Genomic DNA, 17,897 nt, shown 5'->3' with positions numbered 1-17,897 from the left:
GTATAGCAGTAGCTAATCTTGACCACAACCTTTATAATTGATATTGAGGGAGCGGTGTGTGGCTCTGTGGGCTAAACCTGTGTGCCTGTAATCAGAAGGTCGCAGGTTCAAACCCCGCCTCAGACTGTGGGTCCTTGAGCAAGGCCCTTAACTCCCAGCTCCCTGGGCGCCGCTACGGCTGGCAGCCCTTCACAGACAACTTCCTCTATGAAAAAAGAGCAAGTTGTGGGAGGCGTAAAGACAATTTCCCTACAGGGACAATAAAAGTGTCGGTTATTATTATTATTAATGACTGAAGGTAGTGATGTCACTTTTTGTTTGTTACTACGTTTCCATTCCCATCCAGTTTGCCTTCTGATCACAGGCACAGCATCCTAACCTGCTATAGAAACAGTGAGGGCTCTTTATCCACAGGGTGTATAAGTGGTATGTGAGCGTTATTGTCAGCAGGCGTGTTCATGTGATGGAGCCCAGAGCTGGGAGCTTCCGTATGACTGCTGTCTCTGGCTGCTCACTGGCGCCCTCTGCTGGCCTCAGCTGCACCTGGCTGAGGATGTGACGGCACATCTAGTCCGGCAGAAATAGATAAACATTGTTTAAAATATTAAATTAATATATATATATATATATATATATATATATATATATATATATATATATATATATAAAATTTATTTCCCCTCTTTTAACAACAAGGTTCCTTTTTAATCTAGTTTATATTAACTGAAGGTAGTGATGTAGTAAAAACAAAAAAGACAAGATTTCCACGACCATCCTTTGTGTAACAAATAACCAAAGATACAGCATCATACAGAATGGTCCAGTTTTCATTAATAGTGGGAAAACCACTCATATTCGTTTCAGTTCTGGATGCTGTAGGAAGCATTTCTGTAAATACTGGGTGTGGTGCGTGACTCTTTGGGCTCGGACTCTGTGTCCATGAGCGGAAGGTTGCTGGTTCAGATCTCATTTTGAGTCGTCCCCCCCACCAAACACTGAATGCAATTTCAGTTCAGTTCAGTTTTATTTATATAGTGTGTTTTCACAACATTAGATCATCTCAAAGCACTTTACAGCATCCCTGCCCAAAGCCCCCAGTAAGCAAGTCAGAGGGGACAGTGGCAAGGAAAATTACCCTAGAAAGAAGAAATCTTGGGAGGAACCAGACTGAAAGGGGGAGCCCATCCTCCAGGGGGCAGCAGAGGAAGCCCTAACCCTAACCAGTCTCAAAGGGGGAGCCCATCCTCCAGGGGGCAGCAGAGGAAGCCCTAACCCTAACCAGACTCAAAGGGGGAGCCCATCCTCCAGGGGGCAGCAAAAGGAGTCAAATGATCAAGATGGCAAAGTCCTAATTCACATTATCCCAATCTTAACATTTCAGTCACAAAGTGGGGGGCAGGGAGGTGATGACAGCAAGTGCTGGAGCTGCTTCAGATGGGGGGGAGAACAGTAGTACGGCAGCATGGTAAACAGGGAAGATGTCACAGGCAGAAGGGTGAGCAGGCCGGAAGGACATCACAGGTAGTGGAGACCTGCAGCAGTGTAGACAGGATATCTTAAAAATGTGGGGTCTCCAGGCAGCACAGCCAGGGGGAGTAGGAGAAATAAAATGTGCAGTTAGCCAAAGTAGGGGAGACTAGAGGCAGTGCAAGCAGTTAGGTGAGTGCAGTATGTAAGCTCCGGCAGATATGGCTATGGCAGCATAAGTAGGAGGGAGAGGCAGGTGGGAACGCAGGCATGGGGAGTCCCTGAATGTCAGCATTCAAATTCCACAAGGGGGTGTGAAGCTTCTTTAATCTGCACCGCTTCTGTTTATCAAGCTCGTCCAAAGTAAATTTCCTCATCGCCATCGTACATGAAGGTAAAACAGTTTCCAATCAGGGAAATAGGACTCTATCTTAGGTTTTCTCTGGCCTTTAGTGCTGTCCAGAAAGAAACAGATTTGCTCAAGAGAGTAAACCTTGGTCCTACCTACAGGGGTGCTGGAGTCCATGGAGGCCTGTGAGTCTTCCAAGTCATCAGCCAAACTCTCTACGTCCTCATGATCTTTATCAGAATCCAGTAAGTGCAGGTCCAGCTCAGGCTCGGGATGTTCCGCTGCGGTGTGTCTACAGGTAGGTCAGTGCCGGGCTCAGCAGGTGCGGAGTCACTCACCGCGCTGCCACCAGCAGGCCCTGCTGTGTCCGGCCCGGGCTCCTCTGTCAGCCCGCTGTCTCAGCGGGAGCGGAGTCACTCACCGCGCCGCCGCCAGCGGGCCCTGCTGCGTCCGGACCGGGCTCCTCTGTCAGCCCGCTGTCTCAGCGGGAGCGGAGTCACTCACCGCGCCGCCAGCGGGCCCTGCTGCGTCCGGACCGGGCTCCTCTGTCAGCCCGCTGTCTCAGCGGGAGCGGAGTCACTCACCGCGCCGCCAGCAGGCCCTGCTGTGTCCGGCCCGGGCTCCTCTGTCAGCCCGTCATCCCGGCGTGGCTCGGGAGCGGGGGTGGGGGCAGTGACTACGGGCAGGGGGGGCTCGTCCTCCCGGTCTCCACGGTCTGAGTCCAAGTCCGTTACTACAGTATCGGCGCCCCCGCGGTGCTCGGTGTCCCGCACCAGCGCCGGGGCCTCGCGCCCCTCCTCGCGCTCCCCCGGGGGGAGCTCCCCTCGTGGGCAGGCCTGCCGCACATGCCCAAAACCACCGGCCGCGAGCAGACAGTCCTCCACCGAGACGGCGGGTCAGGGACACACTTAAAGCCGTGCCTGAGACTTAGACACGAAAAACTGAGTTGAGAAGCTCAAAATTCCCACCAGAAAGCTGCACTTGAATGACTGACATTCTGGCTGCTGACTCAGAGATAGAAGTTGGTGATGTGACAATACTGAACTTACAAGAATGGCGAACGCATGGTTACTGCAAGGGACAATGCTTGTGAAATTCTGCGCAATGTTTCTTTTTAACTGCTTCAGAATCTTTGGCTAGAAGGCTGAACTGAAAGCAAATCATGGATCCTTCTGTTATCTTGCTTTGTATGTAGCCTAAGCACGTTTCCCCAGCAAAGACGATAATTGCCGGTTAGTCACTGTCAGATATCGACACCGGGATACTTGTCTTATTACGCTCATTACCGACAATATCGTCATATCACCCAGATGTAATTGGTGATTTGACATGTTCTCAGGTATAACAATACAGGGAGAAAAAGGATTTTACTCATGGGATCAGGAATCCAAGTGCCAGTTGCTGCTGCATTAGCTGCTGGGAATGTTCACATCTCCTCCTTTCAGTGATACGTGTCGAGTGTAGGGACACCTGGCAGAAAGATGGCTAAGGACTGCACTGGAAGCACTGGTCTGACTGTTATGGGAGGTTCACATCCATCTTGCTGTTGATTTGTTCCTATATATTCCTGTATATTCTGTGATTTTTGGCTGTAGCTTCTACTTAATGTTTTTACCTCTAGTTTTGAGCAAAGATGCACTGACTCACAATTAGTGATCATATAACTGCAGCAGATTGTCAGACGCACAGAACATTCTGCAGACTATAATTCATTTTGAGGTGTAAGCTATGCTGCTAATTATACTGAAAACAAATGCTTATTGTAATGCTTTGTATTTTACTAATGTGTAGGATGTGTGTATGTCTGTGTCTTAAAGTGTTTTCTGTTTCAGGCTGAACAGCTGTGATCTCATAGATAAACACTTTGAAGTGCTGTCTTCAGCTCTAAGATCAAACTCTTCCCCCCTGAGAGAGCTGGACCTGAGTGACAATAACCTGAAGGATTCAGGAGTGAAGCTGCTCTCTGCTGCACTGGGGGATTTACACTGTAAACTGAAGATATTGAGGTCAGTATTACTGGGTATTCCACACTGTAAACTGGGGATACTGAGGCCAGTATTACTGGGTATTCCACACTGTAAACTGGGGGTACTGAGGCCAGCATTACTGGGTAATTCACACTGTAAACTGGAGATACTGAGGCCAGTATTACTGGGTATTCCACACTGTAAACTGCAGGTACTGAGGTCAGTATTACTGAGTAATTCACACTGTAAACTGGGGGTACTGAGGTCAGTATTACTGGGTATTTCACACTGCAAATTGGGGATACTGAGGTCGGTATTACTCAGTATTTCACACATTACGCAGGAGATACTGAGGGCTGTATTTATTTAATAATTATAATGGTGAGGTGATATTATTTATTGGGGAGTTTCTGTCTCTCTCTCTGCAGGTTGTCAGGCTGTAGAGTCACAGAAGAAGGCTGTTCTTCCCTGGCTTCAGCTCTGAAGTTAAACCCCTCACACCTGAGAGAACTGGATCTGAGCTACAATCACCCAGGACACTCAGGAGTGAAGCTGCTCTCTGCTGTACTGGAGGATCTCAGCTGTAAACTGGAGAAGCTGCAGTGAGTACAGAATATGCATTTTACACAAACGTAACTGGACAGTAAGAAAACCCACAATGCCTTTCAGCAGTTACATAATAAACAAACACAAACAGCTTCTGTTTTCTTATCCTACTTCCTTATATCCCACAATCTTATCAGCCCTCGATCCATGCTAGAAATAATTAAGCAGTGAAGCAGGAAATATCCATTCAACCATATAATCCATGCAAAACATTTGTGTTGGTTAGCAAAGTTAACGGCACTGTTACAGATAAACATGTTGACTTTAACGTGTTATGGAGAAAAAAATAATGGACACCAAACAGAATCGGAATGATTGTTAAAATTATTTTTAATAATTTAATTGTTTTCTGAAAATACATTATGTCATGGTCCCTATTCTCCTCATTTGAATACAGTGCTGCAGTGTAAAAAGTGGATTTAAAAGTGTTTCATTTTTTTAAGGGTGGGCTGGTGTGAACTCACAGAGAAATGCTGTGAGGCACTGGCTTCAGCTCTCAGATCAAACTCCTCACCCCTGAGAGAGCTGGACTTGAGTGACAATGACTTGCAGGACTCAGGAGTGAAGCTGCTTTCTGCTGGACTGGGGGACTTACACTGTAAACTGGAGATACTGAGGTCAGTCTGACTGGGTATTCCACACTGTAAACTGGAGTTACTGAGGTCAGTCTTACTGGGTATTCCATACTGTAAATTGTGGGTAGTGAGGTGAGTATTACTGGGTATTTCACACTGTACGCTGGAGATAATAAGGTGGAACATAGCTAGTGATTTCAAAATAAAGCAGGAGTATCAAAGTCTATAGGTTGACTTAAAAAATAACATTAGACTCACTACAGTAAGTGGAATGTCGAAAGGAAGATTGCATTGGAGGTTAAGGATGACATTAAAAGTTTCTTCCAATATTTTAACTCCAAAAGAGCTCTAAAAGCTGAAATCACTCATCTGCAGGATAGTAAGGGCCTTATAATTGAAAATTAAAATTTATATAGTAAATGAGTTTAATGATTATTTTACACGGGTGTTGACAGTAGAGGACATGCTTAACTTACCACCATTTAGTACAAATACAGTGTCGTATATAAACAATATACAGTCCCTCCACAATTATTGCCCCCCTTGTAAGGATTTGTAAAAAGGGTTAGAAAAAAATCCACCTTTTGGCGAAGCAGCTTCATCTCACACTGAAAAAAAATAGAAAAATCCAACCTTTCATTGAAATAAATTTATTCAAAGAAAAACAAATCCTTCATCAAGAAATAATTATTTTCAGCAAAAACACATGAGCCACGATTATTGGCAGCCCTGCTTTTAATACTCTGTACAACCTCCCTTTGCCAGTATAACAGCACTGAGTCTCCTATAACATTTTATAAGGTTGGAGAATACAGAGCAGAGACCATTCCTCTTTACAGAATCTCTCCAGATCACCCAGGGTCCTCGGCCCTCTCTTGTGCACTCTCCTCTTCAGCTCAGCCCACAGGTTTTCAGTGGGGTTCAGGTCAGGGGACTGAGACTGGCCATGGCAGAAGCTTGATTCTGCGGTCAGCTGACCATTTTATTGTTTATTTGGACATGTGCTTAGGATCACCGTCCTGCTGGAAGATCCAATGAAGGCCCAGTTTTTGTTTCCTGGCAGCAGCAGCCAAATTTTGATATAAAATGTCCTGGTATCTCATGGACCCCATAGTGCCATGTACCCTAACAAGGTTTCCAGGGTTTTTGGAGGAAAATCAGGAACCTCCACCATATCTTACAGTTGGGATAAGGTTCATTTCATTATAACCATCCTTCTTTTTACGCTAAATCCACCTTTAATGTTTATTGCCACAAAAGCATTTTTGTTTAATCAGGTAGTTGAATTTGATTCCAGTCAATGTTGTATAATGTTTTGAAAACTCCTGGCACTAACATTTTAAGTAACTCACAGAAAAAGCTTCTTTCTGTCATACCTTTCAAAACGTCCATACCTCAATCCCCTCATAAGTATGTCTGCTAGGTGGAGTCGAAGGTGCAGTATAATCCTGTTATAATGGACTCGCTTGTAACGGAATATCGTCTATAACAGACGAGGACCTTTAATTACATGCAGAAAAAGCATCGGATATAGCGGACTCGCATATAATGCAGTGTGTGTGAGAGTGTCTGTGGCAGGGTACGTGTGTGTGAGAGTGTCTGTGGCAGGGTACATGTGTGTGAGAGTGTCTGTGACAGGGTACGTATGTGTGAGAGTGTCTGTGACAGGGTACGTGTGTGTGAGACTGTCTGCGGCAGGGTACGTGTGTGTGAGAGTGTCTGCGACAGGGTACGTGTGTGTGAGAGTGTCTGCGGCAGGGTACGTGTGTTTGAGAGTGTCTGCGGCAGGGTACGTGTGTTTGAGAGTGTCTGTGACAGGGTACGTGTGTGTTAGAGTGTCTGTGACAGGGTACGTGTGTGTGAGAGTGGCTGCGACAGGGTACCTGTGTGTGAGAGTGTCTGCGGCAGGGTACGTGTGTTTGAGAGTGTCTGCGGCAGGGTACGTGTGTGTGAGAGTGTCTGCGGCAGGGTACGTGTGTGTGAGAGTGTCTGCGGCAGGGTACATGTGTGTGAGAGTGTCTGTGACAGTGTACGTGTGTGTGAGAGTGTCTGTGATAGTGTATGTGTGTGTGAGAGTGTCTGTGGCAGGATACGTGTGTGTGAGAGTGTCTGTGGCAGGGTACGTGTGTGTGAGAGTGTCTGTGATAGTGTATGTGTGTGTGAGAGTGTCTGTGGCAGGGTACGTGTGTGTGAGAGTGTCTGTGCCAGGGTACGTGTGTGTGAGAGTGTCTGTGACAGGGTACGTGTGTATGAGAGTGTCTGTGACAGGGTACGTGTGTATGAGAGTGTCTGTGGCAGGGTACATGTGTGTGAGAGTGTCTGCGGCAGAGTACGTGTGTGTGAGAGTGTCTGTGACAGGGTATGTGTGTGTTAGAGTGTCTGTGACAGGGTACGCGTGTGTGAGAGTGTCTGTGGCAGGGTACGTGTGTGTGAGCGTGTCTGTGACAGTGTACGCGTGTGTGAGAGTGTCTGCGGCAGGGTATGTGTGTGTTAGTGTGTCTGTGGAAGGGTTCGTGTGTGTGAGAGTGTCTGCGGCAGGATACGCGTGTATGAGAGTGTCTGCGGCAGGATATGTGTGTGAGTGTCTGTGACAGTGTACGTGTGTGCGAGAGTGTCTGCGGCAGGATACGTGTGTGTGAGAGTGTCTGCAGCAGGATACGCGTCTATGAGAGTGTCTGCGGCAGGGTACGTGTGTTTGAGAGTGTCTGCGGCAGGGTACGTGTGTTTGAGAGTGTCTGCGACAGGGTACGTGTGTGTGAGAGTGTCTGTGACAGGGTACGTGTGTGTGAGAGTGTCTGCGACAGGGTACGTGTGTGTGAGAGTGTCTGCGGCAGGGTACGTGTGTTTGAGAGTGTCTGCGGCAGGGTACGTGTGTGTGAGAGTGTCTGCGGCAGGGTACGTGTGTGTGAGAGTGTCTGTGACAGTGTACGTGTGTGTGAGAGTGTCTGTGATAGTGTATGTGTGTGTGAGAGTGTCTGTGGCAGGATACGTGTGTGTGAGAGTGTCTGCGGCAGGGTACGTGTGTGTGAGAGTGTCTGTGACAGTGTACGTGTGTGTGAGATTGTCTGTGATAGTGTATGTGTGTGTGAGAGTGTCTGTGGCAGGATACGTGTGTGTGAGAGTGTCTGTGGCAGGGTACGTGTGTGTGAGAGTGTCTGTGATAGTGTATGTGTGTGTGAGAGTGTCTGTGGCAGGGTACGTGTGTGTGAGAGTGTCTGTGCCAGGGTACGTGTGTGTGAGAGTGTCTGTGACAGGGTACGTGTGTATGAGAGTGTCTGTGACAGGGTACGTATGTATGAGAGTGTCTGTGGCAGGGTACATGTGTGTGAGAGTGTCTGCGGCAGAGTACGTGTGTGTGAGAGTGTCTGTGACAGGGTATGTGTGTGTTAGAGTGTCTGTGACAGTGTACGCGTGTGTGAGAGTGTCTGCGGCAGGGTATGTGTGTGTTAGTGTGTCTGTGGAAGGGTACGTGTGTGTGAGAGTGTCTGCGGCAGGATATGTGTGTGAGTGTCTGTGACGGTAAGTGTGTGTGAGAGTGTCTGTGACAGTGTACGCGTGTGTGAGAGTGTCTGTGACAGTGTACGCGTGTGCGAGAGTGTCTGCGGCAGGATACGTGTGTGCGAGAGTGTCTGTGGCAGGGTACGTATGTGTGAGAGTGTCTGAGGCAGGGTACGTGTGTGTGAGAGTGTCTGCGACAGGATACGTGTGTGTGAGAGTGTCTGAGGCAGGGTACGTGTGTGTGAGAGTGTCTGCGACAGGATACGTGTGTGTGAGAGTGTCTGTGACAGGGTATCTGTCTGTGAGAGTGTCTGCGACACCCCACCCCCAGTGCACTAGGTGACCTGCCCCACCCAGAGGCACAGGTGAAAAGAACCACTACCCCAAAGTAGAGGCTAGTTGAAGTGGCAGGAATGGGGGGGCGAATGAAGTCAGTATTTAATGTGAGGAGTCGTAGAGGGGAGAGGAAAAGAAAAGGAGATAAATGCAAAAAAGTAAAAAACGAAGGATTCTATTTATATATGATGATTGTGGATGATTGGAGCCGTAATTGCCAAAAAGAAATTAGTAAATAAAAAATTATCACACATATACACGCTTGTCCTGTGGGCCAAGACTCATTTGAAATGGACTGTTTCAAAGAGGGAAAGTGTTCTATGGTCAGACGAGTCCAAATGTGACATTCTTGTTGATAATGAAGGGCGCCGTGTCCTCCGGGCTAAAGAGGAGGGAGACCTTCCAGCGTGTTATCAGCGTTCAGTTCAAAAGCCAGCATCTCTGATGGTATGGGGGTGCATAAGTGCATACGGTATGGGCAGCTTGCATGTTTTGGAAGGAACTATGAATGCTGAAAGGTATATAAAGGTTTTAGAGCAACACATGCTCCCCTCCAGAGGACGTCTGTTTCAGGGAAGGCCTTGTGTATTTCAGCAGGACAATGCAAAACCACATACTGCAGCTATTACAAGCACATGGCTTCGTCGGAGAAGAGTCCGGGTGCTGAATTGGCCTGTCTGCAGTCCAGATCTTTCACCTATAGAGAACATACAGTAATTATCTGTGACACCCATGGTGCACTGTGAGCAGGTATACAGGCCCACAGAGCATGCAGATAATTATCTGTGACACCCACGGTGCACTGTGAGCAGGTATACAGGCCAACAGAGCATGCAGATAATTACCTGTGACACCCACGGTGCACTGTGAGCAGGTATACAGGCCCACAGAGCATGCAGATAATTATCTGTGACACCCAAGGTGCACTGTGAGCAGGTATACAGGCCAACAGAGCATGCAGATAATTACCTGTGACACCCATTGTACACTGTGAGCAGGTATACAGGCCCACAGAGCATGCAGATAATTATCTGTGACACCCAAGGTGCACTGTGAGCAGGTATACAGGCCCACAGAGCATGCAGATAATTATCTGTGACACCCAAGGTGCACTGTGAGCAGGTATACAGGCCCACAGAGCATGCAGATAATTATCTGTGACACCCAAGGTGCACTGTGAGCAGGTATACAGGCCCACAGAGCATGCAGATAATTATCTGTGACACCCAAGGTGCACTGTGAGCAGGTATACAGGCCCACAGAGCATGCAGATAATTATCTGTGACACCCATGGTGCACTGTGAGCAGGTATACAGGCCAACAGAGCATGCAGATAATTACCTGTGACACCCATTGTACACTGTGAACAGATATACAGGCCCACAGAGCATGCAGATAATTATCTGTGACACCCCTTGTACACTGTGAGCAGGTATACAGGCCCACAGAGTATGCAGATAATTATCTGTGACACCCCTTGTACACTGTGAGCAGGTATCAGTACTGACTACTTTTTATATTGAGTCACATGTTTTATGTGAATTACTTTGTACTGAACTGAAGGCCAGTATTTGTCACTGTGAATATGTTGTTGCAGACGTCCATCCAGAAATCAGAGCTGGGGGAAAAGATAAGGTCCTTATTCCAATTAATTTTTGGTACAAATATCAATGTGTCTGTCGCAGATGGAGGATTATATATTCTAGAGGTTTCTTTTTATTTTTAAGTTGCAGAATGTTGTCTCATCTGAGGAGGATTCAGTGTATTATGTGTGAGGTTCATTTTGGTTTTGATGCTGGATTCAGTTAGTAAATATTAGAAAAATTGCATATTCTCAACTCGTATTTATGGATTAAGTCTTCGAATGTCATGAAATGACTGTTACTGAAAAGGAGGTGGAGATGTGTAATCCCTTTCTGTCCCCGTGAGTGATAGTGAATAGTGATATTGTGAAGTAGGAAGTCCAGATTATTCCAGATTGGCGTGTATTTACAGGGTCTGAGAGTACAGTTAGTGATTTTAATGGCTTTCCTCTGTGCTGTCAGTGTTGTGGAAATGGCAGCACTGTGTTGTTAAAGCAGTTTTGTTTCTTTAATGAAATTTTGAGTAAGTCTGCATGTCTGAGATTTTTACAGTACAGCTGCTCCTGCTGTAACCATGAGCTGCTGTTACTGCTGTAGTGTGACCATTTAGTTAAGTCTTGCAGTTGATTTGCTAAGTAATAATTAAGAAAAATGAGCTTGTAATCCAACTTGAGATTTACTTTTCTGTAATGTGGAATGTTTGATTTTGAGTTTTTGTTTTTCCAGCAAAAATGTGACATTAATGAGTTTGAAAGAATTTTTCTGAATTTATTCTGGACGAGTAATTTTATTTTTATTGATTGAAGTGGGAGACTCATCTATTGTTTTGAATAAGGGGGTGTAGTTGAGAGTAACCAAGTCAGACAGCCTGTGGGAGATGTAGATACCCAAGTACCGGATATTTCCAGTGTGAAATGGACCATCCTGATCGGCTGAATCCCAGGCATCTTCAGACAGTGAGAATATTATGGGTTTTTTTCCAGTTTATTGTGTAGTTTGATAGATTTGAAAAGGTATTAATAAAATTAAAATTTCACATTTTGAGGGTTTCATAAAAACAGCAAGATATCATCTGCATAGAGATTAATTTTGTGTTGTTATTAGTATGAATTCCATTTATTTCACTGTTCTGTCGTATTGCTGCCACAATTGTTTCTATGAAGATGGCAAACAGTGAAGGAGAGAGTGGGCATGCAGGCCGTCTTCCCCGTCGGAGTGTGAATGCAGGTGATGTCATCCCATCTGTGACACTGTAGCTTTGGCTGAGGTGTACAGTATTTTAACCCAGTGGGTGAACGACTCTCCGAAGCCAAATCTATGCAATGTATTAAAGAGGAATGTCCACCTGACTGTCAGATGCCGTTTCTGCATCTAATGATGTAATCATGGTTTTAGTATGGGTATGCTGAGCAGTACTGACTAAATTAAATAATCTATAGATGTTGTCCGAGGCATGTCTGGTCTTGATGAAATCTGTCTGATCAGGATGGATTATAGTAGGAATGACTGTCTGTAACTGAGTGGCGAGAGCTTTTGTAATGATTTTCAAGTTATTCATTAATGAGAGTGGCGGGTAACTGGAGGGTTGTGTTGGGTCTTTATCAGGTCTCAATAACACTGTAATGGCCGGTAACTGGAGGGCTGTGTTTGGTCTTTATCAGGTTTCAATAACACTGTAATGGCCTATACATTTCTGCAGGGTAACCATCCGGTCTGGCGATTGGTTGTTAGGCATTTGGTTGAGGACCTTATGGAGTTCTTCTGATGTTAATGGTGCATCAAGCAGAGGTGGAGATTTCAGGTCCAGGGAGTACAAATCCAGACCAAGATTTTGTTTCAACAAACCAGTTGAGTCTCTGTGATTGTGACTCTTTATATTCATCTGGTTGGTTGAAACAAAATCTTAGTCTGGAATTGTACTCTCTGGACCTGAAATCTCCACCTCTGGCATCAAGGGCATCTGCTGTTTCATTGGTTAATATGGGTAAGTCTAGATTATTTTTAAATGATTCTATATCAACTGGATCTGGTTCTGAGAAGTATAGGTTCTTATAAAATGTACAAAAGATGTTAATTTTGTGTGATTATTGCAATATTTATTAGAAGAATCACTTTTGCTTAAAAGTAATGCTTGTAATGGTCAGGTGATCTTATTTATTGTGGATTTTTTTTCCATGTTTCTGCAGACTGTCAGGCTGTAGAGTCACAGAAGAAGGCTGTTCTTCCCTGGCTTCAGCTCTGAGATCAAACCCCTCACACCTGAGAGAGCTGGACCTGAGCTACAATCACCCAGGAGACTCAGGAGTGAAGCTGCTTTCTGCTGTACTGGAGGATCCCAGCTGTAAACTGGAGAAGCTGCAGTGAGTACAGAGTGTTTGTCTGACACGCTACAGATACTTATGCATGTATGTGAAGAAGAGGCACCAATAAATAAATGCATACAGCAGTACTATATCATTCTGCTTCTCCTGTAGTGTGGATTACGGTGGAGAGTGCAGGACCAGAGCAGGCTTACAGAAATGTAAGTGTCTTTGCATGTTTTTATTAATAATACCATGAATACTACTGTATGTTATGGTTGTATTCACACAATTGTTGTGATGAGTGTGGCTTTTTGCACTGTGTGTAGATGGATTTCCATGTTTGTGTTTAGGTGAGTTTCATGTCATTTTAGACAAACATCCAAACGCGAAACAAAAAATCAAAATCATCACCAAAACACTATCAATTAATTTAATCGGTTTTTAAAATGTTTTTTGCAAATGCTTTATAGCTGCTTGTATTATCTTCGTGTTTGTGTGGGAGTGTAGGATGGTTAAATATATTCTGAATTAGTTATACATATTTAATTTCACAAAAAAAGAATCCTTTGCATTTGTTCTTTTTGCGGATGCCGTGAGTGTATGTGTTTTCTGTGAGAGATTCGTTAGTATTGTCCTAAGGAGGCACCTGTAGGCAGTGAGACCGGACTCTGTCCTCAAGTGCAAAATGTGAATTTGCATTTTTACAGGGTGGTTCTGGAACATCCTTAAAATTCATGAGAGAATATTACTGATTGGTCACTGAATCCCTTAAACCAGGGGAGCCCAAATCCAGTCCTGGAGGGCCAGAGTCCTGCACATTTTTGGGTTTCCCCTCATTTAACACACCTGATTCATCTCCTTGTGCTAATAACCACACAGCTCTTGAGCTGAATTATTTATGGTGGAACAGGGAAAGAACTTTGCCACACAGGGCACCGGCCCCCCAGGACTGGATTTGGACACCCCTGCTTTAGGTAGAAGAAACAGGCAGCACAAGTCGATGTTAACTGGCCAATGAGGTAGTGCCTCTCTCATAAATATTAATCAGCCAGCCAATCGTGTAGGGCTTCATTCATGAAAAAAAGTTCTCCTGATCCACGGTGCTAAAAGAAATTAGTGCCCGGGACACACTGGATGTGCGGCGGAAAATATCAAATTTCATTTCGGCGCCCATGTTAACAGATTAGAGCGGCCGCGTGCGCGAGATGCGGGGCTCACGCCTCGCGGCAGCGGCGCAGCGTCTACAGTCACGCGTGCGGTAAGCGGTTCTCTATGGAAGCGTATTGCATTCATCTGGGAAAAATTAATTCTGTTTTTCCTAATTAATGAGAGAATAATCCCGTTTTTCAGAGCAATATTTTTCTTAATTAATGAGAACCTTCCTGTTTTTTATGATGCACGATCTGTGCCGGAATCATCGTTTATATCAGAATCCAGGTCCAAATGTTTATTAAATATCACTTTAAACATGTAATAATATTACTTAAATATTCTGTTATTGATGGCCATTTTCGAGCCGGATGCGCCGGAATTAGCAGTTTGAAGGAAAGACACTGACTTTAGTATTGATCTCTGGGGCCGTTTTGTGGTAAATATGCTTGTGATTAATATGTCTGATGAATGTCGCTGCTTTGTCATTTTTTAATTAAATTAATTAAGCTGTTAGTTTAGCTCGCGCCCCATTTTGGCGGCTCTTCCGCCATCGTACAGAAACATAAAGTACAGGCTGCCTGATGGGATTAATAATTCTTCCTCCTGCCTACAGACTCCTGCCAGCTGACGCTGGACCCCAACACAGCACACAGACGCCTGTCTCTGTCAGGGGGGAACAGGAAGGTGACACATGAGTGGGGGGCAGAGCAGCCATATCCTGATCATCCAGAGAGATTTGACAGCTGCCCCCAAGTTCTTTGCAGAGAGAGTCTGACTGGCCGCTGTTACTGGGAGGCTGAGTGGGATGGAGATGCAGCCTGGATAGGAGTCACTTATAAAGGGATCAGGAGGAAAGGAGGGAGGGACTGTGGGCTTGGATACAATGACAAGTCATGGAGTCTGTACTGTAATATTAACTGTTACTCTGTCCGACACAATAAGAAACAGACTGTCATACCCATACGGGCCTCAGGCTCCCGCAGAGTAGGAGTGTATCTGGACTGGGGGGCTGGTGCTCTGTCCTTCTACAGAGTCTCCTCTGATGGACTGACCCCCCTGCACAGATTCACCTCCTCATTCACTGAGTCCCTCTATCCAGGGTTTGGGGTTAATATAAACTCCTCAGTGTCACTGTGACGTGTTGCTGGTTCTCCTGGCAAAAAGGTAAAATCTCTGCTTTTTAACCTTTATTATCATTTTTACTCTGAAATGTACAAAAGTCTTAGGCAGGCAAAGAAAATGATGTTTAGATTATCCTCCTGTTGGTGTAAAACTATGATATGATGCCTGACCTCATACAGCTAGTCAATCTCTCACTGACTTTTTAAACCAGTATATTTCATTATTTAATTAGGCTGTTGGTGAAATTTAACAAAATCATGGAACGGCTGAGGTGCCCCTGAGGAGAAGTTTGGGAACTGAAGCGGTGTTCATCTAGCCATCCAACTAGATATCAGTAACTTTTTAGGAAACAGAAGAAATTATTACTAGTTTTTATTGTGTTACTCTGAATTTGCACACATTCTAATATTAAATTGTGTTTTTTGTTCTAAGCCAAAGTACACTTGCTACCCAGATAAACTTTAAACATTTCTTTGGACTGCCTAAGACTTTTGCACAGTACTGTATGTTTGACAGAAAATAAATGACTGTGTTCAGTGAAGTGAATAACATGAAAAATATAGTTTTATACGTTTATCTCTCTGAGTAAAATGTAACTAAATGTAATCCTGATTGGGGGGGGGCTTTCCCTCTCCCCTGTATATTTACATTGTATATATTTATGTCCATTTACTGTATTCCCTCCCTGTACAGTGACAATAAAGGCTTTCTGTTCTGTCCTATTAATGTCCTGCTTCAGCGTCACCCAAAGCATAACTGAGTAACAATGAAACCACAGTCTGCTGTATTAAGTAAAATTTACTGTATTACTGCAGCTGAACATTACTGACACAATGACACTCAATCAATGTGTATAATAAACATTTAACTGCAGACATAACAGACCGAAAAAAAACTGGAAAATATAATTATGTCCTGGTTCAGTGGATTAAAGTAAATAAAATTATTATTAATATATTTCAATAAATAAAGAAATTTGTTTTATTAAATAATTAACACCCTTGCCACCCCCACCCCCCAGTAATAGGTCTGTTTGCTCCCCCGTTGGACAGAACGGGCAGGTGCCCAGACACCCTTGCCACCCCCACCCCACTGTAAAAGGTCTAGTTATGCCCCCGTCAGACAGAACGGGCAGGTGCCCAGACACCCTTGCCACCCCCACTCCACTGTAAAAGGCCTGGTTATGCCCCCATCAGACAGAAAGGGCAGGTGCCCAGGCAGCCTTGCCACCACCACCCCACTGTATAAGGTCTGATTATGCCCCCGTCAGACAGAACGGACAGATGCCCAGGCAGCCTTGCCACCCCCACCCCACTGTAAAAGGTCTGATTATGCCCCCGTCAGACAGAACGGACAGGTGCCCAGGCAGCCTTGCCACCCCCACCCCACTGTAAAAGGTCTGATTATGCCCCCGTCAGACAGAACGGACAGGTGCCCAGGCAGCCTTGCCACCCCCACCCCACTGTAAAAGGTCTGATTATGCCCCCGTCAGACAGAACGGACAGATGCCCAGGCAGCCTTGCCACCCCCACCCCACTGTAAAAGGTCTGATTATGCCCCCGTCAGACAGAACGGACAGGTGCCCAGGCAGCCTTGCCACCCCCACCCCACTGTAAAAGGTCTGATTATGCCCCCGTCAGACAGAACGGACAGATGCCCAGGCAGCCTTGCCACCCCCACCCCACTGTAAAAGGTCTGATTATGCCCCCGTCAGACAGAACGGACAGGTGCCCAGGCAGCCTTGCCACCCCCACCCCACTGTAAAAGGTCTGATTATGCCCCCGTCAGACAGAACGGACAGGTGCCCAGGCAGCCTTGCCACCCCCACCCCACTGTAAAAGGTCTGATTATGCCCCCGTCAGACAGAACGGACAGATGCCCAGGCAGCCTTGCCACCCCCACCCCACTGTAAAAGGTCTGATTATGCCCCCGTCAGACAGAACGGACAGGTGCCCAGGCAGCCTTGCCACCCCCACCCCACTGTAAAAGGTCTGATTATGCCCCCGTCAGACAGAACGGACAGGTGCCCAGGCAGCCTTGCCACCCCCACCCCACTGTAAAAGGTCTGGTTATGCCCCCGTCAGACAGAACGGACAGGTGCCCAGGTAGCCTTGCCACCCCCACCCCACTGTAAAAGGTCTGATTATGCCCCCGTCAGACAGAACGGACAGGTGCCCAGGCAGCCTTGCCACCCCCACCCCACTGTAAAAGGTCTGATTATGCCCCCGTCAGACAGAACGGATAGGTGCCCAGGCAGCCTTGCCACCCCCACCCCACTGTAAAAGGTCTGGTTATGCTTCCGTCAGACAGAACGGGCATGTGCCCAGTCACCCTTGCCACCCCCACCCCACTGTAAAAGGTCTGATTATGCCCCCGTCAGACAGAACGGACAGATGCCCAGGCAGCCTTGCCACCCCCACCCCACTGTAAAAGGTCTGATTATGCCCCCGTCAGACAGAACGGACAGGTGCCCAGGCAGCCTTGCCACCCCCACCCCACTGTAAAAGGTCTGATTATGCCCCCGTCAGACAGAACGGACAGGTGCCCAGGCAGCCTTGCCACCCCCACCCCACTGTAAAAGGTCTGATTATGCCCCCGTCAGACAGAACGGACAGATGCCCAGGCAGCCTTGCCACCCCCACCCCACTGTAAAAGGTCTGATTATGCCCCCGTCAGACAGAACGGACAGGTGCCCAGGCAGCCTTGCCACCCCCACCCCACTGTAAAAGGTCTGATTATGCCCCCGTCAGACAGAACGGACAGGTGCCCAGGCAGCCTTGCCACCCCCACCCCACTGTAAAAGGTCTGGTTATGCCCCCGTCAGACAGAACGGACAGGTGCCCAGGTAGCCTTGCCACCCCCACCCCACTGTAAAAGGTCTGATTATGCCCCCGTCAGACAGAACGGACAGGTGCCCAGGCAGCCTTGCCACCCCCACC

General features: G+C 46.5%; 2 protein-coding genes across 28 annotated transcripts in view; both read left to right on the top strand.

Annotated features, from left to right (window-relative positions):
- The window catches only part of LOC125722234 (NACHT, LRR and PYD domains-containing protein 12-like), a 174,930-nt gene extending 159,250 nt beyond the window's left edge, over positions 1 to 15,680 (top strand). For 6 of the 15 annotated variants that reach the window (XM_048998398.1, XM_048998400.1, XM_048998396.1 and 3 more), the window contains 4 exons: positions 4,833 to 5,006; positions 12,568 to 12,741; positions 12,856 to 12,902; positions 14,450 to 15,680. In XM_048998398.1, coding sequence (XP_048854355.1) covers positions 4,833 to 5,006; positions 12,568 to 12,741; positions 12,856 to 12,902; positions 14,450 to 14,973 — 919 coding nt within the window. In that variant the 3' untranslated portion in view covers positions 14,974 to 15,680. Of the gene's footprint in view, positions 1 to 3,648; positions 3,823 to 4,211; positions 4,386 to 4,832; positions 5,007 to 12,567; positions 12,742 to 12,855; positions 12,903 to 13,563; positions 13,753 to 14,449 lie in introns of those variants that run through there. The other 9 variants (XM_048998405.1, XM_048998406.1, XM_048998404.1 and 6 more) reach the window with 6 other exon arrangements.
- On the top strand, positions 5,919 to 12,265 carry LOC125722246 (uncharacterized). Of its 13 annotated transcripts, none has more exons than XM_048998450.1 (3): positions 5,919 to 9,548; positions 9,735 to 11,337; positions 11,545 to 12,265. In XM_048998450.1, the coding sequence occupies exon 1, from the start codon at positions 6,578 to 6,580 to the stop codon at positions 7,553 to 7,555; it is 978 nt and encodes a 325-aa protein (XP_048854407.1). In that variant the 5' UTR covers positions 5,919 to 6,577; the 3' UTR covers positions 7,556 to 9,548; positions 9,735 to 11,337; positions 11,545 to 12,265. The 13 variants fall into 13 exon arrangements, with proteins under 13 accessions (XP_048854407.1, XP_048854414.1, XP_048854412.1 ...); XM_048998457.1 differs by having other exon boundaries at positions 5,919 to 9,610; positions 10,231 to 11,337; XM_048998455.1 differs by having other exon boundaries at positions 5,919 to 9,610; positions 10,045 to 11,337.
- Positions 15,681 to 17,897: the final 2,217 nt, after the last annotated feature.

This window comes from Brienomyrus brachyistius, unplaced genomic scaffold (genome assembly GCF_023856365.1).
Source record: "Brienomyrus brachyistius isolate T26 unplaced genomic scaffold, BBRACH_0.4 scaffold37, whole genome shotgun sequence".
NCBI classification, from domain to species: domain Eukaryota; kingdom Metazoa; phylum Chordata; class Actinopteri; order Osteoglossiformes; family Mormyridae; genus Brienomyrus; species Brienomyrus brachyistius.
This window is presented reverse-complemented; position numbering and strand designations above follow the sequence as displayed.